General features: G+C 37.7%; 1 protein-coding gene across 1 annotated transcript; it reads right to left on the bottom strand.

Moving 5' to 3' along the window:
• Positions 1-929: 929 nt before the first annotated feature.
• Positions 930-21,820, bottom strand: ceacam1 (CEA cell adhesion molecule 1). The gene is made up of 13 exons (XM_041794259.1): positions 21,766-21,820; positions 21,373-21,663; positions 18,183-18,464; positions 15,838-16,017; positions 10,645-10,926; positions 10,288-10,551; positions 7,620-7,895; positions 7,272-7,523; positions 6,818-7,093; positions 6,464-6,715; positions 6,107-6,376; positions 3,296-3,544; positions 930-1,513 (listed from the first exon to the last, which is right to left on the bottom strand). The coding sequence occupies exons 1-13, from the start codon at positions 21,818-21,820 to the stop codon at positions 1,425-1,427; spliced, it is 3,018 nt and encodes a 1,005-aa protein (XP_041650193.1). The 3' UTR covers positions 930-1,424.
• Between the last annotated feature and the right edge of the window lie 995 nt (positions 21,821-22,815).

Raw genomic sequence — 22,815 nt, 5'->3', positions numbered from 1 at the left:
AGATCAGTCCCAAAATCTAATCTGTTCTTCACTATGCCATTTTTGACATTTCCTGAAAATTTCATCAAAATCCGTCCATAACTTTTTGAGTTATGTTGCTAACAAACAATCTAACTAACTAACTAACAAACCCTGCCAATCACATAACCTCCTTGGCAGAGGTAATAAAGATATGCTGCAGACCAGTGGTTCCCCACCTTTTTTCCTTAGCCCCCTAGCATAATCCTAACATAATAAACCTGCTTCCTGAAAAGGTTCTTTCCAAAAGATTTATGTATCATCTTTATAACAATCCATTATTATCATGCTGTATTTGGGTTACTCTGAAAAGTAAAAAATAAAGAGGATCTGGTCATTTCTGAGGAAAAAAAAACTAAAAATTGTTAACTTTAAAAAGTCATACATTTACAAGAAGAAAACTCGGAATGTTTTACTTTCAATGTTGTAAATTTAAGTGAACCTAAAAGTAGAATTAAAGAGATTATGATTTTGAAAATAACAGATTGTGTAGAAGATAATTCTACCAGATGAGGCTGTTTTTCTTGCAAAAGTCCTTGGAGAGCCTGATCAAATTACACTTTTAACTAAGTCTGATCGATTAGGAAATGCTTGTGATTTTAGCCCAGAATCAGCCCCATGTTGGGAACCACTATGTGTATAATGTTAATGCATGACCACTGGATCATGCTATTTTACTGCTTATTTTTTGTATACTGGCTGACAATGTAACCAAGAACTCTTGCACACTGCCCTCAAAACTTCTTATGTCTGATTTTGTACTTTTTTTATTGAATTCATTTTTTATTGCATTGCAATGTACCATTTATAATTACTACACACATTATTAACTCCTCAATAAAGCTCATCAACAGTGATTATGTTCATTTTTATTGATTGAGAAACACAAAAGCCTTTAAAATACATGATAAGATAAATTCACTTACAATTTTCACACTATTGCACATAACAAAACAGCTATGGGTGATCAGGGAAGAGGAGTAACTTGTATCAAATATAGAAGCAATTTTAGATGAAATGGTTTCCCCTAGTACCCAGTAAAATAACTTAAAGTTCTTTATTACACCAGCGTAAAGGTCACCAAAATAAAATAACTACTTTTACTTGTATATAACGATAGCATATGACAGAGAATACACCCAAAAGTCAACACGGTAAATAGAAAATATCTGCAGTCTTACCACCAGAATGATAATTCAGAATGTTACTGAAAACCAAGCAGATTAAGTAACACATCAAACTGAAATTTCTAACTTTAATCAAAGCTTCTCATACGTTCAGATTCTTATAATGGCTGCAAGATCATTTTCACGGTGCCCTCCCATGCATTTTAGAGTAAGATTAGTAATAAAGCCAGCAGAGGGAGCCAGAGGTCCTTCAGTTTGACTGCGTTTCAGTGTGAAGACTCAGCTGAAGAGCTTGTTCATAGACAAAGCAAGCACACCCATCATCATCAGAACAGCTTTGGATTGGGTGTGGAGGCCAACAGCATGAGCTGAAAACAAAGAGAGACGAATCAAGAAATTAACACATGCAGAGATAAATGATGGGAAAAGAAAGTTCCATTTTTTTTTACTGACAGTAGCTGCACTTATGCAGGTGATACTCTTCCAGTCATAGGAAAAAGCAAATGATCTAAAATTATTATGATCTTTATTTACAGAGTTACAAAGTGCCTCACAAGCAGCAGACAAAAAGCAGATAAAACTCAAGTAAAATCAGCCTCTGATTTCCTCAGGCAGGGTGTTACAGAGCCTCTGGGCCTGGACTGAAAATGCCCTGACCCCTTTAGTTTTCAGCTGGGTGCCTGGGACAGCTAAGAGAGCACACCAGAGTATCTTATAAGGGGTTAAAAGATTCAGCCAGGCCATCTAGAGCTTTAAAGGTTGCCAGTAAAATTTGAAAATCAATTCTTAAACATACTGGGAGCCAGTGTCAAGACAAAAAGTAGGAGTGATATGATGCATTGATTAAAAAGCCTGGCAGCTGTCTTTTTAAACAACTGCAGACAGTAAATATCTTGTTTTTTTTTTTGTTTTTTTGTTTTTTTTTTGCTCAAGCAAGTAAAAAGGCTGTTGGAATAATCTATGCATGACGATATAAATGAAAAGTGTTTCTTTAAAATTTAAAATTGATCATAATTTTGAGGTTTTTCTTAGGTGATAAATACAGGACTAGAAAAGTTTAGTTTTATGTAATTAAAAGGGGAACCAGCAGAGCTGGGACCCACTGACAAGTATGTCAGTTCTGACATCATTTAACTGTAGAAAGACACTTGACATCCAGCTCTTCACATCATCTAAACAACTTGTCAGGGTGCTCAGCTTACAGATTTACTGGCATGTATAGCTGGGTGTCATCTGCATAGAAGCAAAGGAAAATCCATGTTTTTCAATAATATGCCCCAGGGGCAGCATCAACTAAGAAAACTAAATTGGTCCCAGGGGCACACCGTACTTGATGGTGGAAAATGACTAGGAATGATTGTTTGCTAATAAAATGTATTTAACTTCCAATTAATCTGCTCAAACAATAACTAATAGGTAATAGAAAATCTGGATGAAATATGCAACATTTTAGACATCCATATCCCATATTTATGCATTATCATATATTCCCCAACTAAATATATTTTCTTTCTAAAAAAAGGAGTTAAGCCAAACTCACTATGGGTTTGTTGTTCTCAGCTCTTTGATCACACCAATGAGGCAGTGCGTCCTTCAGCTTGTTTATTTTTTGCTCAGAGGATCTAACATGTTTAATAGCTTTTTTTTTGAGTGAACCTCACCCTCTCTAACGAATAGCCCTGCCAACATGTATGTGGGTGAAGAGAGATAGCCCCATAAACTCAAAACTGCTGTATGTTTAGCCACAATAGCGAAGTTTCATTGTAAGAGTACAATTTTAGGAGAACTAAATGACTAAACTAAAAGAAAGGACTGTCTGTTCTAAATTACTTGAAAGAAATAAAGAACCTTATCAACTTTAAGTTGCATATTTGAATGGAGATCAGTCTTACATGCCACTACACTTGATCAGACCTTTGGGAGATGGCTAGAGGGGGAAGCAGTGTGGTTTGATTTGGTCTGAGTGACTGGTGCTAAATTGTGACATCTTGTGGACAACTCTTAAACTTGCATCTAACTCCTTTAAAAAAAGTGGATCACGCTGTGGTAGCAGATCAGTTTAAAGCTACAGGAATCCCACAAAACGCTGTGCCTGTTATGAAAAATCAGTTGTAATTTAAAAAAAAAAAAAGATGAGAAAAAGGGCTCACCAGTGAATTGTTTGGTCTGGCGCATGGTGATATTGGTCACAGGGTTCTTTGCCTGGCATATGTAGTTCCCACTGCTATCATTGGTCACAGAGAAACTGAGAAAAGATCCAGTGGCCAGAGGAGTGGTTAGCTGGTTATAGAACCACTGCAAGTTGCTATTGGGACGGGAATCTGCCAGGCAGGTCATGAAAGCAATTTCACCAACTGGTGCTGAATCTGGTCCTAGGATTGTTACCCTCACAGGACCGACTGTGGACAGAGAGAGAGATGGAGAAATGTTACAACAATAGTATGACCTTTCAAAGACTGATTTGGTTATTCCTGTTTTGACTGAAACCACTGATTTTTAAAAATATTAATTTAAACATTTGCTTAATGATAAATCATTGGCTTGGTTTGAACTATTATTTCTGCATCTTTGGAGGAAAAAACTCATTTCATCAGGGGGTTTATGTGTGACTTGTTATAGTTTTTGAAAAATAATGGAATGTACCAAGACATAAATTGACACCCAAAAGCTTATACATTGGTGATTATTTTTTCAGTTTATGCTAAAGTTACAGTCCAAGTTTTCTGATACTGAAACATTTTCATTCTGACCATAGAAGCTGATGTCTAAAACAGACAAGGAGCACACTCAGAGAGAGCTGACCTTCATCAAAGTATTTTTTTACTTTGTGTATTTGTACTTTATATTTGTATTACTTGATGATGAATATACAGTAAAACTTTAAGCCAGGTTCTAATTTATGTCAGTGTACAAAATGACTATGGGCTCATCTGGGACAGGTGTCATAAGAAATAGGCCTTAATTATTTCCAAACAAAACTGGTGAACAGCTCAAAATAGATGAAACAATAACAAAGCTAAATTACAAATCCCTAATTTGATCTTTCTTTGTCAGACAGTCCATCCTTCCTGTCCTACACTCAGTTACACATTTTTTTCAGCACTTAATACACAAGATCTTCTCAATAAGACCAGCTTGTATTTGTCAAAAATGTGTGGCAACACCAGTTCAGTAAGAGGACGGGCCTTAAAACTAGGCCTGTATAACTTTAATTTGAACTTTCAAACAAATCTTGCTATCTTTCACATTATTTTATCTTATATTTTACACTGATATTCATAAATATGCTGTTTCCACAATAAAACAACCAAACAAAAAATAAAGAAAAAAATTAATGACTGTTGTTGGATATTTGGTCATGCTACACCTTTCACTTTGCATTGGATATATAGTATTAATAAAAAAATATTACAGATGGATTCTACCAAGATTTTCTTGCCATGTTACAACTATCAACCACCAATTTTCATAACAATTTGGGACTGTAATTATGTTATAAGACTTATTTATGTGTTTGAAAACAATCATTTAGACTGGCAAGTTGGTAAAGTAACAAAACTGGAGCGGGGAATGACATGCTAACCTTGCCTGGCACGTCTAAGAACGGATCTGACCAATCAACATCATTTGAGAAGAACTTTAGGCGGGGCTCAGTTATACTGGAAGCTTGTGGTAATGGCTGTTGCCAATGTAGCGATTAGCTCTGCTGTAACTTTAGGATAGCTGCATTTTTATCAGCTCTGGACCACATTTCATGATAAAAAACAAGCAAAGAAGCCTATTGAATTCAGAAATCTTTTCATGGCAGAAAAGATGCTTCCACTCTGCACCTGATCTGCTTCAGCATGAGTTTGAATGGTTACAGGCAGAGTTTAGTTGTACTGAAGCCATCGACTACTGCCACTGGTAAAGCTGTTAGCTCAGCTTTGGTGACACTTTTAATCAGATCTGCACTGCATACACTTTAAAATAAACTTGATAAGGGTTAGGTTGTTGAGCAAACAGATTGTGAAGTACTGGGCACACTTGTGATGACTTGACTAATTGATAAAATACATTATATTAAGTTTTTAAAACTATGTAAGATAAAAACTAAGCAATTTTATAGGTTTAATTCTAAGGGCACTTGTCTTAAATAGTTGGCACAGCTACTTTAGTTGAGCCAACTGAATATATATATTTCTATTTCAAAACATTTCTACCATCTTCACATTTTTAACCCGGAGCATGTTATGTCAACTAAAAGGCGACATGAAGTATTAAGTTGGGCCTCTCAACTCATGAAAGCTGTGAAACTTGTAACTTAACTTTTATATTAGGCCCTTATATTTGCTTTTACAGTTTATCTTTATTGAAAGAGAAGCAAAAAACACACTGAAAGCCTTCCTTGGCAGAGAAAATGTTTTTGCACTTCTTTGTACAGGTCCACTGTTCATAAGCTACAGCAGCGCCTGCCTGTTGAGCTCAGGTTACTACTGGAGCTGTGCCTGCCTCCTACCTCATTTTGCCTTGTAGCTCTGATTGGCCACTAATGAATGTGCCGGACAGAATGTTTGTCCAATCACCTTATGAGATTTCTTCTATCAGTCCTACCCATCCTAAACCCTTTGAATAGGAGATTTCCCAGATGAATGTGAGATAATATCAATGTATATATGAACCAGTCTATCTGGCGTGTCAGGTTAATGACATGCAAGAAAGGGGCCACAAGTCTGACTCAAACTTGGGCTGTCCACTTAGAGATCGTATAGAGAGAGAAAGAGAGAAGAGACTTCCCTAAACTCTATAAGTTTGACTTTCTGCTTCACGGTGACAACGAAATATGCAATGTCAGCACCTGTCATGATGATATTTTGGCCTCATCTTTGCACAGTGAGAGGAAGTTAAGGTATTTTGTCCATATTTATATAAAGCCAATGAACTGAATGACTAATAACAGGATTTTTTCCTTGCATACTCACAGTTCACCAGGAGTGTATATGGGCTGCTGTGATGTGAAGTAGCCTTATTTTTGGCAACACACACATAAAGTCCATCATCGCTTGTGGTCACTGGAGTGAAGTACAGCATGTTGTCTTTAAAGGTCATTCCTGTGGAGGTGTTGTTCAGGGGTGCTTTATCCTTCATCCAGTAGATGCTATCATAGGGTCCGGTTACCTCACAGGTGAGTGTGAAGTTTTTAGAGTTGATTGGAAGTGTCTTCTTAGTGATTGTCACTGACTTTATTGCTTCTGTGGGCATAAATCAAAGCAAGATATCAGTTATCTGATCACTTATGATGCATTTAAAGAGTCAAATTAACACTGAAGTTTTCTTACCAATGACTGTGAGGTTATGGGAGGTTGTGCTATTCTTTTGTGTGACATTATTGTGAGCCACACAGGTGTATTCTCCACTCATATTGTGAGTCACAGGTCCCGTTCTAAGCACTGAGGTATTACCCACTTTTGAGCCATTGTATTTCCAGGTGTAATGACTGGGAGGCATTGACTTGGCAGAGCAGTTAAAGTATACATTTTGTCCGACCTCAGCATAAGACGGTCCTTTAATGACTGGTGTTTTCGGCCCAACTGCAGAGGAGAAATTGAGCTTAAATTCTGGCATTTTTTGAAAATGTATCAGGAAGTTAAAATGGTTCTTCAAATAACATCACTATAATAAATGTTACTTACAGTTCACATAGAGCTTATGAGGAGGGCTGGTCATGTTCAGAACGTCGTCAAAAGCCACACACTGGTATTTTCCAGTGTCATTGTAGTGCACCGGGTCGAAGGTGACCGTCTTGTTGTCTGTGCTGAAAGTTGTTCTGTTGTCCTCATGCAGTAGCTGACCATTTTTCATCCAGTAAATGTAATGAGCAGATCCGGTCACATTGCATGTTAGAGTGTAACTTTTACCTTCAACGGCAGGCTTCATTGGTGTTTCAATGCTTACATTTCTTATTTGATCTGGAAGCAAAGCAAAGATTCACAATGATGTTTCTGAGGTGAATCTTTTCTTGTTTATGAATAAAGAAGCAGTGCAAAAATCATAACTTAAAATTCATAAAATGACAACATTTTCAATTATTTTGTAAGCAAATGTTCATCCCTAAAAATGTCAACTGGTTGTTGTGCTGCAAGTTACCCAAAACACTGAGCATGGTGTAGTCAGAGCTGTCTTTCTTATTGGCGCTGTTGAAGGCCTTGCAGATGTACTTCCCACTCATGTTCCCTGTCAGAGGTCCAAGCATTAATGTAGAGGTGTTCGCCAGTGTAACATTATTGAAGAACCACTTGTAGCTGCTTGGAGGATATGAATCAGCAGTGCAGTTTAGGGATACCTTCTGTCCTCTCAGAGCCATTGAGCGCCCCATGATCATTGGTTTCATCGGGCCAACTTTTAAAATCAGAAAGTCAAGCAAAGTGGTTACATTTTCATCTGCTTGTTTTATATGACAAACCTGAAATGATACAGAAAAAAGTAAATACTTACAGATTACTTTGACTGGGAAAGGGCTGCTGGTCACATTGCTGACTTCATTCCCTGCTGTACACTTATACTCCCCTTTGTCTGACAGTTTGACCGGGTTGAGTGTCAGTGTTTTTTCAGTCATGTTAATCATAGTGGAGTTGTCAGTAGAAATAAGTTGATTGCCTTTCCACCATTTAACCATGGTAACAGATCCATTCACTTCACAGTGCAGAGTCAGCATCCCACCAAGTGTTGCTGGTTCACCCTTGATACTCACCATAGCAGCTGTAAGTGGATCTATAAGAGGAAATGGATATGAAAAATCTAAATAAAAAAAAAACAGGTTGGGTGAGTCAACATAACAGAGCCATGGGATCATTTGATGGAATGGTTTTATATTTGGTATTATTTTGGCAGGGTCAAACAGAGAGTGGGCCCTTCCCAGCTTTGATTTATTGATCGTACCAATGTATGTGTGTCTGTTCAGGAGCATTGGGACTATCATCCTGGCCAACAGTTACCTCATTTAGAGATGAAAAGTGTGGCAAACTATTATTGGGTTCTGATCTTGAAATTATTTGTGCCACTTTTCATTTAAACTGCTTTTTCCAACTATTTTTTGCCACTATTATTTCAAACTTTTGATCAATTTTGTGCAGTTTCTTCCCATTTTGCCTCTTTACACCTTTTTTGTTGCCATTTTAAGCCAATTTTGCTACATTTTAACCCTTTTTCATCACCCTTTTCCACCCTTTTTGCCACTGTTTTGCCTCTTTTAACCAATACTTGCTATATTTCCAATTTCAACAACTTTTCTGTCCGTTTTTGCACCTTTTGCCCATTTTTTGTCTCTTTCAACCCATTTTTGCTAATGTCTACCTATTGTTGCTTCTGTTGACTAATTTTTGCAGCTTTAGACATATTTTTGCAACTTTTAACCATTTTTTGGACTAAATTTAAGCCGAATTTCACCAAATTTTCTGTCCATTTTTGACACCTAATACACCAATTTTTGCTTCTTTGACCCCAGTTAACCATGTTTTTATCTAATTTTAAAACAATTTCTGTTCATTCCTGTCACTTTTGATCCAGTTTGCTGCCATCAACCTATTGTTGTCTGTTGCCTCATGTTTACCACGATTAACCCCTTTTCATCCCTTTTCACACATATTTTTGACCATTTTAACCATGTTCTACCACATATTACACCCATTTTAGCCACTTCTAACCTATTTTTGCCACTTGAAGCCACTTCTCACCTCTTCTTTTTTTGGTCATTTTTTCTGCTTCAAACTATTTTTGGCACTCTTAATCTGTATCTGCTTCCAATCAAATCCCATCTCACCACCTTTTCCGCCCATTCATGCTTCTTTTTACCAATTTTTGCCAATTCAAGCCAGTTTTTGTCACATTTAAAACCCTTTCCACCAATTTTTGCTATTTCTGCCACACTGACCCTTTTTTCCCACTATCTGCCTATTGTTGCCCGATTGAGCCTTTTCAGTGACTTTTTATGCCCATTTTTGCCAATTTCAGATGTATTTCACTGTTTATGTCCATTTTTGCCACTTCAACCCGACACTTCTACTTTTTAAAACCCCATTTCACCACCTTTGCTTCCCATTTTTTTCGCCTTTTTTTTTTTTTTTTACCAATTTTATTTTTTTAAAGTAAAAGGGTATATATTTTTATAAAAAGCTATATACAACTGAATATATCAATGCTGCTTTGATAAGAGTGTTTATTCTTTGGGTTAAAAAAATTAAATAAAACATGGTTATTACAGCTTAAATTTACAATGAATTATGATTTTTCTGACCTCTATAGGCCCCCCGCTTGGCTGGGCCCCAGAAAGCTCTCCCTTTGATTCCCCCTTATTGGTGGCCTTGATCTTCTTTCAGGAGTATAAAGGGATTATTTGACCTAGTATAGTATCGACTTAATTATATAGAAAACTCTGTGGTCTTTTTATGAAATTTCCATTAGATGATATTTACAAGTGAGGACCATGTCTTCAAAGAGCACAACCAATCAAGCATCAAAACACACTTTTAGGCTTCCATCAAATCATTCTTCTTGTTAAACATAATAGACTGACTCAATAAAGTGGCCAATATGTACATCTGAAACTTTCATAGATTATCTGCAGTTTAAATACTGCTACAATGGCAACTTGAAGTTTTAGACAAGCTGCAAACTCTGGTGTTGAAACAGTGAGGTCAAACCACACCTCAAGTTAAAACGCTAATTTTTCCAGTAAAAGTAAATATGTTTACAGTCTTTGGTCAAAAGAAACGATTTGTCAAACAGGGTTAGGCTTTCAAAAATACTGGAATACACTGGTTTCATATTGAAAATGAGCACCACTATTGCATAAAATGACAGCTATAGATACAGGCCCTTGATCATATCAATTACAAACCTATCTTAAAGTTAGGGAAGCCAAAGTTGGCCAAACACTCTGTTTTCTGGCAGTATTGTGGTGTCAACAAGATTCAGGAAGTTACTCCTCCATGCCAAGATATTTTCTGAAAAATAGCACCCACAAAGCCAAAAACCAACAAAAATCCCCATTGTGCTTGTACTGCATGATTTTCTCAATGCTAAGCTAAGCTAACCAGTTGCTTTCCAGTCTCTTTTAATGTAACACTTAGCAAAAAGTCATCAATGACAACATGATCCTCCTTACCTATGATCCTGATCATTTTACTCGCACTGCTGAACCTGGATGTTTCTGAGTTGTGAAAAACACATTTGTAATTTCCTGAGTCGCTTGTTTTTGCCATCTTTAGTTGAAGCTGTGGGCCAGAGTGATTGAGGGACTTCCCCTCAAACATCCACTGGATCATGGCTGGAGGGCTGGACTCTGCTGAGCATGACAGTGTGATGTTGGTTCCTGTTCTGTGGATGTGGCCGGTGGGCATGATCATCATCTTCGCATCACTTGGACCATCTGATGACGCAGAGGAACATTGTTTAAGTGATGTGTAGTCATCGTCATATACTTACAGTTCAGACCAATGACATGGCTACAGTGGAAACTTACAGCTGATGCTCAGGTGTACAGGGTTGCTGACTTTGTTGCTGATTAGATTAGACACATTACATACAAAAGTCCCATTGAACTGACGGGTAACACTGGCTATTGTCAAAGTGGCGCCATTGTTGCTGAACTGTACTCCTCCACCAGCTGTGACCGCCATCCCATTATTCATCCAAGAATATGAGGGGGAGGAGCCGTTGGATGCAGAGCACATGAGAACTGCTGTGTCATTGAACTCCACAAGGTTGGTTTTGTTTGCCTTCAGAGTCACACTGGAAACAGGCTCTGCAAAGTAGAACATAATAGCATTTTGTCAAGTGTTTGGTGTATAAATATGACATTGTTATGTCAAGAATATGGAAAATTATGACTCACTCAAGCTAGATAACCTTGCAAGCTGTGATGCTTTATGTGTTGTTTTCAATCCATCACCATGGTCCAGACTGAACTATCTAAGCAGTTCTGGGAAAAATTATTTACAAACTGAATCCTGAAATAAACCCACAATCATAGAATTAAATAATTCAAGTGTTTCCAATGATTTTTTCAGCATTTATTTCTTACGTACTTTGTTTTATTTCTAATTGGACACTGTGTAAGATTAGGAAGCATTAAGGGGGCAAACTTGGTAAAAATTAAACATTATATTTCAAAGTATGTTTAACTTGATGTTGAAAACTATTTCTAAAACAGGGCTGCCAAACTCAGTTTCAACCTGGCCACATCAATATTAATTGTGTCATGAAAGGGCCGGTTGTTACTGTAAGGCTTTAAAAAACAACCTATATGACCTCATGTTTGACTCTCATCAGTTTTAGTGATACATTAATGTACAATAGGAACTGAACAGAGCTCTGGGAAAATGTGTTTAACTACAGTTAAACATTTTAAAGAAATAGCTTGATAATTAAAGCAAATGCTTCTATTTGTGTATGGCAATGCAAAAAGACTATGTGGGCATACCCACTCACATCTATCTTACTACTATAATTGGTGGTGTGTCTGTCTGTGTTGATTTGCAGGCTACATCGTTGCTCCAGTTGTCCTTGATCCCTCTCAAAAGACTTCTTGGGTGTAAAATTTCCACTATGGTGCCATTAAAAAAAATCTGAAATATGTGCAGATTTTCAATAAAATCCAAAATTGCTGTGCCTATTGCTTTAGTGTGGCCCCTGTCCTGCCCTTTCCTCTGTGCAACATATACGCTCCTGCTGTATTCCATTAACCACAGATGTCAGAGCTGGGAATGACAATCCATCCGAGTTGAAAGTCTTCCATTTGCTAGGAGTTTGTAACTGGGGTTACTGGGGATTGTTTAGACTTTCCAAGTCGGAATTCTAAATTCAGGGCACATTTTTAAAGTAGTATCTGACTGGCAGGTCAGAAATTCTGAACTCTGAGATTAAATGGAATGCAATGATTGAGCCAGAAAACAACTGGACTTTAGTTGTAGGCCAATCACTGCAAATATGCACTGGTGCGCAGAGATGCTGAGCCATTATGCAGTTATTTGGGAAAAAAACACCCCTTTATGTGCAAATTGGCCTTATTCCACTCAGCATTTAATGAAAAGGTTGATAATGGCATGGTGCTTACAGCATAAAGATTGTGAGAACCGATGGAAGTGCGCACGCACTATTTCTTACATTAACAGCTGTCTGACTGCGGCTGAGAAGGGCAGAAATATGATACAACACATGAATGTAGACTGTGATTTAGAATTTGTTTTTGATCAAACAGCTAATCTGCAGAAATTATGGAGGAAAATGGACAAATGTTTTTGTCATTTGATATGGTTAGCATGCCATTGATCAACTACAAGCCCTACAATGCCCGCACAATGGATTAAAGAGCATTTAGTTTATCTTAACTCAGTGGCTTGGCTTTGTCTTGCAAAAAAAGAAATATATATATATATATATTCTTTGGAAGCTCTTGCAGGCCCCTGGGCCTTGAGTTTAGCATTTATGTTCCAAAACAATGTTGTTGCAGCACAAAATGTCAGTCTGATCCAAGCTTTAGATGTTGCTAATAACACACATTGCACTTTCAATATGCTAAAAGCTTGTGGAATCTTGATCATGTAACAAAAAAACCTGCATTTTGCTTAATTTCAACGCTATATTACAAATGTTGGTATGCCTAACAACAACAACAACAACAACATTAAGACTTACTTTTTAACACACTGAGAGAATGTAGCATTTAAATTGTGATAGCTGTTGAGCATTAGTGTTGTTTTTTTGTGTACGTCACTGAATTTAGAATTAGGTGATTAAAGTGGTGCACCTAAGAGGTGCTATGCTTAACATTAACCACTGACGTGCAAACTATTCATGTTTCAGCCAAACTAAAACAACTTAAACTTGCCCAAATATGTACAAATCTGCTTTTCACCAATCCATGACAAACATTATAAAGACATTTAATAAAAGCAGGTGCAGACTGTACTCTCTCTCTGTTACTTACAAAAACTCAAGCAAGGTTAAGCAAAGCCATGGTGTCCAGCAAAAAAAAGTCTTTCAACACAAAGCTCAAACAAAATGGGACTCTTGTTGAACTGCCATCTGCTGAAACTGTTGGAGTTGTGAGGGGATGGAGGGATATGCAGAAGGAGACAGGGGTAAACAGTGCCATAGCAATAACCAAAGAATAATCAAAACATGCACCACCACAGTGGTAAAAGTAGGTGTTATCTGGTTTTAATCAGATTTTAAGTCAGAAATATCATATTCCTTTAATTTGATCATTCAAATTCATATTTAATACCCACCTAGCTCTCGGACAAAGCAAGCTGCCACTCAAGGTCAAATCAACTCTAGACACACATTGCTGTGTTCTTTTGTCTGGCAAATCAGAGGTTTGCTCTGGGAGAGGCATGTTCTACTTTTTGTAAGAGTTTTTTTTATTTAATACAAAGCAGTGTAATAGATCACCATGCATACCAGTGTGTGTTTATCGGATGATATTCAAAATCCATTTCTGTGAAGTGAAAAGTCCACACAAAAGAATGGTTAAACATTACGAGTGATTTAATGATCCTTACCTTGGACAAAAAGCGTTAGCTCTGCTGGTGAAGCTGACAGACCCTCTAATGTGTACTTTCCAGAGTCTCCCACTGTGAGCGACCTTATGGTCAATGAAGAAGTGGTTGAATTGAATGTTGCCCTGGATATCCAAGGGAGTCGAATATTAGCATTTCCTTGGGCTATGAACACAATGAGAGAGGTCTCAAACAACCATACGCCAGAACTGACAGGTCTACTGCTGGAAAGAGTGACTTCACTGCCCACTTCTAAGGCAGTCTTAGAGGCAGAGATTGTCAGACAGTTAGCTGGAGCTGGAAGCAGAAAGCAGGGAAGAAACATTTAGTCGCTCTTTATTGTACAACATGTTAGTGTGAATACAGGTTTAAGTTAGTTTAGAAATAATCCGCCTTACCTGCTGCAGAGAAAACCAAGATCAGCACAAACACCACTGGAGGCTCCCTTCCAGCCATCTTTTCCTTTTTGATTGAAACTTCCTTGTGAGCTAAATGACTCTAGCTGCTTTGACTTCAAAACTTCAGGTAATGTTTGGTCTTTTTGATCAGCAAATATCTGCTCTTCATCAGCTCAGCTTTTCTGCTCTTAGTGCTCACACCTCACCTAACATCCCTATACCTCAGTCCTGGCCACTCCTTGTTTTGCCCTGAACTATACAGGTGCACAACAAGGAGTGTCATTTACTGTAAACATCAGTCTTTCTGCGAGTTTCGTCCATCCAGCAGAGGTGATAGGGGTCACAATTTAAGAGAACTGATTCTGACTCAGAAATAATGCTTTAGTCACATGAACCTTTATATCCTTATAACACATGAGGAGTAGCATATAAAGATAGGGTACAGACTGACAATGAAAAGGAACGGTCCATTACTGATGATTTTCAGTGTCACTGAGAATAATTGGAGATGCCAACAAATCTAGTACTTTTGCTTTCTTTGTTTACTGTAACCAAAGACAGACAATAAAAACCTGTTCATCACCAAAAGACATGAGTTTTAAATACCAAAATACTTGAAAAACACACCACATGCCTGCCCCTCCCATTATCAGTGGTCTTACTGACAGATCATAGGATATCAGACACACAATAATGAGCATTTCTTCATTTATTTAAGAAGATACACATAATTCATTACAACATTGTGTTTTGTTACCATTACTTGAAGACTAACATCAATTTAAATTAACAAAATAGTTGTTAAACATTACACAAGAAGCAATAAAATAACTGCTGTGGCATTTCTGATAAGAACCATGATTTGTTGTTTGTATAGTTCAGGTCATCAAGCTGAATCTGATCTTTGAGTTATATATATTCTCCCACTGGAAGTAGCTGAGATACATCGCCACAGTACATCGTAGGAAATCCAACATCAGCAATATCACATAAAATGATTCTACCAAAATAAATTCCTAATTGATTTTTTGAATACAAAAACTGCAATCCCATTTATTTTACTGCATCGGGGTTATCCCTTTAGAGAAGAATCCACCAACATCTGTGAGGAAAAAGCAGTTATACCTGTTATTATTAATCATAGGATTTTTGCTGGATTTTTGCTTTTTTTCATCCAATGCTATGGTTGAGCATATGTCTTCATTTCAGTGTATAATTTGTAGATATATTTTGAGAGTGGTGGAATTTTTGCATATCATTACATATCACTGAAGGACGTATAATATACAAATTACTGGGCCACTTTGATTTACAGTGTGTTCAGAAAGTATTCACACATGTTGCAGCCTCATTCAGTTGTAAAATAGTTTTTTTTTCTGTTCTCATTGATGTGTTCTTCTGTGTCACTGCAGACTGGAACTGCTTTGAATAATGACTCAACAGAAGACACTTCCAAAATTGACAAGGACTTTTCATTTGTAAAAATGTGAATATTTTGAAGACTTTTTGTCACAGAATGATTATATTTTTTCACTTTTTGGTCCCCAAGAGATGAGAGAACAAGTTTTAATTTCAAGTCGATGTTTCACAACTTGCCTGATTAACTAGAAGAGTAATCCACCCAGTAAAAGCAGAGGCAGAAGCCACAGGTTGACTCCTAATCCTGATAATCCTGCAAAAACAAACCAAATACAGAATGATGTTTGGATCACATGGAGGAAAATAAAGATTTGTCACATCTTTACAAAATCTCACCTGATATCAGGATGTTTTTGGTGATGGTGCTGTTCATGTTGGTGTGATTGTTGAAGGCCATACAGGAGTAAAGACCGCTTTGGTCCTTGCTGACACTGAGCAGCTTCCACAGAGGGCCTGTAGTGTTCACCAGCACTCCTTTGAAAGCCCACTGCAGCTGAGCTGGAGGGTTGGACTGTGCTGAACAGAGCATGGTCAGATTGGATCCCACTTTAAAGGAAGTTGTATTCTGTCCATTCACTGTTAAAGCCATGTTATCTGGGCCATCTGAGGAGGAGAAACTGGATTTCAGAAATCTGACAAAGGACTTGGATTTTGTTATGCATGGGAAAAGCAAAAAATACTCACAAGGTGGTCATTTAAATCTGGTGCTAGGAAGCTCAAATGTGGTGTAGCCTAGATATAGGGATATCTGATATATAAACCTTTTTTAAATCAATGTCCTGATTCATAAGCAACCAAAAAGACATCAGGAATATGAAAGTATGTGAATATGGAGGCAAATCATGAATCCTTTTGATAACCTAAGGCATCAGTGATTTGAGAAATCATAGGCAAACATTTAACTACAGCTAATATCAGCATTTCCCAAACAGCACAACCGTTCTATGACAAGATAAAATGGGAATGGCATAAATATTGTACCAAACATCACCCTTTGACAGTGTAGCACATTACTATGAGTAAACATGTCATTCAGTTACAGAGTTAGCTTTGCTATTAGTTTCCTGTGTGTTCTTGCCATCTACACAGGCTATGCTCAGCCTCCCAAAAAACTAAAGCAGAAAAATGAAATCCTGTTGAACTTTAGGCTTACCCTATCATACAATAGTTATTGGTGATATGATTGATTATGCTTTGGCTGTGTTAGCAATCAAATATTTGTTTAACCTTGGAATAAGGCGCAACTTTCTTGAGGGGTCTGGCAGACCACCACTGTGAGACGCCCCCATTCTCAGGACAGAAGGGATGCAATTTGCCTGTACAGCGTTTAAGTCGTTTTTTTTTTTTTTATTTTACTTTATTCATGAACAAGGTCTGACAGTTACATTCATGAAATAACCACATTACAGACTAAGCAACATTTCCTTTTCATTGGTTGTTTAATCAAATAAAGTGAAAACGCCATATCTCCAACAATATTTAGGTCAATGTTGACCCAATACTCTAGTTATTAAGATCAACCTGATGTCTCCATGGTGCAGCCGAACAATAACATTAAGTTTCCGCTTAGCTAGTTTCTAAATAGTGTTTAGTGTGGACTTTACACCATCTTAAGACAAAATTTATGCATAGCTGGTGTAACAGGCTACAGATGTCTAATCCGGGGTTTACTTAGGCTATATATTGACCCATTTTAGAAGTACTTATGCAAACAGTGGCTCGCTTTAGCTTCATTAGCTCTAGCTAATACAAACATAGCTTCACTTGCTTTGTAGTTAACATAATTACACAAGCCAACATAGTTACATTAGCTTTAGCAAAAGCTAACAGAGCAAAAGCAAGCCACCGTTCTAAAAGTGAGTCTAGCTTTGGGAAATGTAGCATAATAGCATAATAATCTAACATAGGCAGTATAGCTTCCTTCACATAGCTTTAGCTACATTAGTTATCTAACTAAGTTGCCTACATAGCTTACGTAGCTTATGTACTTACACAGCTAATGTAGCTTCATTAGCTTTAGGTTTGGGTATGTAGCTGTTACCGACAGAGCAATGTAACCTACGTAGTGTAGACAGTTTTGTTTGCTTTAGATTTAGCTACATTAGTTGTACAGCTATGTTACCTGAGTAGCTTTGTAGCGTCATTATCTTTAGATTTGTTAGCTGTACCCTTAGCTACATTAGCTGCGTTACATTATTTTCATGAAGGACAAGCTTTTTATTTCCCCCAGTAAGCCGACTGTATTCTCCGCTTTATCAAATGTTTTGCCCATAGGTTTTGCAGGTCAGGTTTTCAACTTTAAATTTTGGTATCCTAAGCCTTAACCTAAATTGAAGTTTAGTCTGATTATATTTTGAAAGTTTTAGCTTGCATTTCTGTTGTGGCAGAAGCAGCAGCAGCTTACACATTTGGTCTGCAAGAGTGGGTGTCTGAGGTGTGTAGACGGGCTAACATGTTTAACTACCATCAAATGTAGATTTTTGATCACCAGAGAGCAGCAGAAGTGCAATTACCGTTAATTTGAAATTAATTAGTTAATTTGAAATTAATTAGTTAATTTGAAACCAAAGAAACATTACAGCACTTGAGCTATTCACCTGCTTGATGGAAGAAGAAAAGAGCCACTGTGTTCATGTGGTCAGTAATACTTAATCAGGAGTAAATGACACTATGTTACTCACATGTGATTGTAAACTTGACAGAATCACTTGTTCCGTTACTGACAAGATTAGACACATAACACCTGAATGGTCCCTGGTCATAGCGGGTCACGTTGGTTATAGTGAGAGTGGTGTTTCCCTCAGTGAGCTGAACTCTGTCACTGGCTGTGACCTCAGAGCTGCCGTTCATCCAGGTGTAGGAGAGGGAGGATCCGGAGGAGACGGAGCAGGTAATGACTGCTGAACTATTCAGCTCCATCAGGTTGGTTTCATTCGCCCTGAGACTCACATTTGAAATGACCTCTGTGAAAGACAATGAGAAAGCAAATGGATTCACATGGGAAAGGAGTCACATGTGGGACGTGAACCTGGCTTGCCAACTCAGAGGACATCCCCACTGTAGCTTTTTTACCTGGAGACTCTTCATTGCTTTAAAGGCAGGCTTCTTTTGATTCTGAGACTAAACAAAAAAGATTATAAATCTAATTTCCTCACAGTAGTTATCATATTGAAGAAACCCTTGCAAAGTGTAAAAACAGTCATCTCTACCAGGCTTTGTTTTGTATATAGAGGCAGAGACGTGGGGAATATTGACCCAGCAGAAAAAAAGTTATGTGAAACTTCAGGATTAAACCAAGTGTGACACAATAAGACGGGCTAGAGGTTAGCGATGAAGTTCACAGATACAGACAGAGCCACAGGAAATGGTCAAGTGAGCAAAACAGCAGTTAAAAAAAAAGAAAGCACATGTAGGCCCTCGTGCAGTAAGATGTATTGAAGTCTGCCGGTTGTTGGTCCAAGTATCATGTGTCATAAGCGGGATTTTTTGTAAGTCCTGTCTGAGCTGTGTTTAGGGAAACTCTTTCCCAGTACAGCAGAAACCAGTTCCAGTAAAAAGGGCAGTGTAAACAATTAATCAGCACTTTTCCGTTCTACTTTACCTTTTATTGCAACTTTTTTTTTTCATTGGATGTTATTTTCACACATTTTTTTTCTAATCTTGTTGGGCGTCCCCATCTTCAAGGTGTATTAAAACATTTCCTTTATGCCTCTAAATGAAAATTTGATTTTAAATGTGCATCATTGTACTTATAAAACATTAACATTCATACATATTTCAGACTGAATATATTTAACATAAATCTAATCTTTTAGACGACAGAAACAGATCAAATGTATTTGTACAAAAATTTTTTACAATAGGTATCTCTCGGAAGGACCAGATAAAAAGTCATCATATTGGGGCACAGATGGCCTAGTGGTTAAGGCCCCATGTATTTGGGCGGTCTGGGTTTAAGTCTGGACTGTGGCTCCTTTCCCGCATGTCTCTCCCTCCTTGTGTCCAACTCTATTCACTATCCCCTTTAAATAAAGGCATAAAGTGCCTCCAAAAATATATCTAAATAAGGCCCATCCATCCATCCATCTATCCTTCGTCTTTTGCTTATTCAGGGTCAGGCCGCGGTGGCAGTAAGTAAAGCAAGTCAACCAAGACGTCCCTCTCCCCAGGTCCTCCCGAGTGATACTGAGGTGGAGCTTTGAACATGTCAGTTGTACTAACTTGGTACAACTTAGTTTGGTCATTAAGAGTTGAACCCAAAATGTTGCCACTGAGTCCTAAATAAAAATGTGTCTTCTTAACAACTGTCATTTACAAAAAATAAATAAATAACTACAATCAGGAAATGACTAGTCAGTATGTCTCTAGTGTAGAAACCATTTACTTGCTGAAATGTGCTTCAGGTCTTTATTGTGCTGAAAAAAATCACACAACCAAAAGAGGTAGAAGAAACAAATCATACTGACTACTGAAATGACTGAAAGTAAGTAGCTTTTGTTAGTACTAGGCCAAACGCACAGAGACTGTAGTCCTAGTGGGTTCAAACCTGACCTGTGGCAATCATCTATCCATGGATGGATTAATGGATGGAAGAATTAAGGCAGTTCTGATGGAAAAAGGGGGTCCAAACCATCATTACCAAGGTGTACCTAATAAAGTGGCTGGTGAGTGCATATTGCTGATTACTTTGCCCTCTATTGTGAGCTGTTGCAATAACCAAATAAACCCCAGTGGAGGATCTGTAGAGGTTTATCTTATCTAAACAAAAGATCATTTTGAGCTTACATCATCCAAATATTTATTTCATCTCAAAGTGTCTACATCTTTTCAAACCATAATCCTTGCTGAAAACTAATGATTTTCACTTCTCTGTCCTAAAATAGGGGCAAATATATCAGGGCTTTTGAGGAAATATTTTGGGCTCTATCTATGAAGCTGTGCCTTTAATTTAATTGCCTGGTTAAGATTCATATTCTCTTGTCCACTTCATACTGCACTAGAAAGAAAGATCATATTTTAATTCAAACCGCCTCAGGTGTCAAAAGTAATTACTCAGTGCTTTGAGTGAACTTTGACTGAATAATTGATTACTAAATTACATTTCAACAAAAGTAACTGAGCCTTTAATAAATAGATAATATTCTTGTACTCTTTCCACTCCTGCAAACCAGAAAACAATACACCAGTGGTTCCCAAACTTTTTCTATGGGGCCCAACTTTGGCAGACGAAAAAATTTTCAAGCCCCCCTGAACCGTCACCATACGTATCCACATAAAACATGTAAATGTATGACAAATACACCGTTATTTACAATTTTTGCAAAAAAAAAAATGCTTTTTTAAAGAATTTACCACCACATCAAATCTAAAAATTTTGAGTTTTACAGATTTGACTCTCTGAGGATGGACAATTTCCTGAGAATAAAAACTAAATGAACATCTTTAAGATTTACACACCCAGTCCTGCAATTATTTCAGTGACAACTGTGGGCTTATTTGGTACTTCAGATCTTTTTGTGTCTTGGATGCAGCTGTGAGACTGGCACTCTCAGTTCTTTTTCAATGTCCAGCTATGATTTGATTTTGCATTGTAGAGGCAACTGCCTTTTGCAACCTCCCTTATACAGGTAGGACGATGCAAAAAGGAAAAAAGTTTGGAAAATGAACCACTGCAATACATGAAATCTATCTTTCAATGAAGTGCCAGATAGGCCACTGCAGTGAGTATTCCACTTTAAATTTATTTCCATGTCACAGTTTCTGTTGCTTTTGACCACATTCCTGGTTTAGGTTGTATTCATGCATGAGTTAATGAGTTTCCACTTTAAGTATGCTTGAAAACTAAAAGAACATCAGTCACTTCAGTCTTACCCAGAACAGTGATGGAGGCGCTGGCAGTCAGCTGGGGGTCGGTGCCCTGCACTGTGTACACTCCCGTGTCCGACACCTTGACTGAGCTCAGGGTAAGAGCTCCGGTGGTAATATTCACCGACGCCCTGCCACTGTGACTGGGGAAGACGGCCTGCTGCTCCCCAAGCCAGGTGACAATTTGGGACACTCCTACGGTCCAGCTCCCACTATTGATCGCCGTGGAGGGAGACAGAGACAGCATCACAGTATCCCCAACCACAGCTGGGTTGATGGAAGGTTTGACCTCCACAGCTGCAGAGACCAGAACTCCTGAAAAAAGGAGCAATTATTGCTTACTGCATCATAAATTAAATATGTTACCATAACTCACAATATGGCTACAACAAAGCTTACCTAGAAGAAGAGTCAGCACTAAATATGCCTGGATTCCTTTACTTTTCCTCCCCATTTTGTAAGAGTGGTCTAATGATGACCTGGCTTTGTCTCCCTTAATATACTTGTACATTTGTCCAACCCTTGGCCAATAAATTCCTTCAGTATTATCTCCACTTCTTATCTGCAGGTGTTTCTGGTTACTTGATGTTTATTCTTGTCAAACTCACAAAAGGTGCATAACATTTTTTGTTGACCACCCTGGGTTAAGTTCTGTAAATTGCTGGTGAGTAAAATGACAAATTATGACAGGAGGTATGTGAGGCTGGAGTTGGTTGATTTTGGGTGGGGTTGTGGGTGCTTCTGTTGTCTGGTTTCAGGGAATTATAATGAACATTTTTGGGGAAATAAGCTGTTATCAATATAATTCATTAAGACCATCACCACCTATAATTGTAGGGTAAATATCAGATGTTTTAAAGTGTTTTCATCCCTACACTTGTGAGTTACAGTGTGAACATATCACACTTTGGGCCATGGTTTCTGTGTATACTTGTGCATAGTTGTCAAAATAGACTCTTAAGCCTTATGCCTTTCAGAGGCTGTGTCATTTACATTTAGGTCTTTACGTTCTGTGTGGAGGCAGCAAGACACCAACACTGAGAGTTTGGGATATTTAATCAGTGAACCCCTTTTCAGTTTAAGACAGTATGTTTACATGCACAGTTATATCAAGCTACAGCTTTAACCAACACAGTCTAACTGTAGAATTTAGATCTCAGGCGCCCCCTCTCATAGACAGTTAATGTGAGACGCCTTATCAGTCAGAACGGATGTGCCGTGATTTGCTGGTACAATGCATTTACAGTTCTAGAGGTTTTTTATTTAACTTTATGAAAACAAATTTGGTAGTTGCATTCATGAAATAACCATACTACAAACATTACAGACTTAGGAACATTTCATGATTAAAACAGATAAAAAGGTCAAAGGTCTAACCTGGCGGGGATTAGTTTGGAACTGTTTTAGAAATAGATACCTGAACAATGGCTAGCCTTAGTTTTGTAAGCT

The sequence above is a fragment of the Cheilinus undulatus genome, linkage group 8 (assembly GCF_018320785.1).
Source record: "Cheilinus undulatus linkage group 8, ASM1832078v1, whole genome shotgun sequence".
In the NCBI taxonomy this organism is placed as follows: Eukaryota; Metazoa; Chordata; class Actinopteri; order Labriformes; family Labridae; genus Cheilinus; species Cheilinus undulatus.
The sequence above is the reverse complement of the archived record's forward strand: the minus strand, read 5'-3'. Positions and strand labels throughout refer to the sequence as shown.

Bases quoted from the DNA above. Each gene is read 5' to 3' on its own strand.
- ceacam1 (XM_041794259.1), bottom strand. From the start codon at position 21,820: ATGGGGAGGAAAAGTAAAGGAATCCAGGCATATTTAGTGCTGACTCTT. The intron at 7,896-10,287 runs GTAAGGAGGATC...TTCCTCTTATAG, and splicing joins TAAAATGATCAGGATCATAG to ATCCACTTACAGCTGCTATG. The intron at 6,377-6,463 runs GTAAGAAAACTT...TTATGCCCACAG, and splicing joins CCATAACCTCACAGTCATTG to AAGCAATAAAGTCAGTGACA.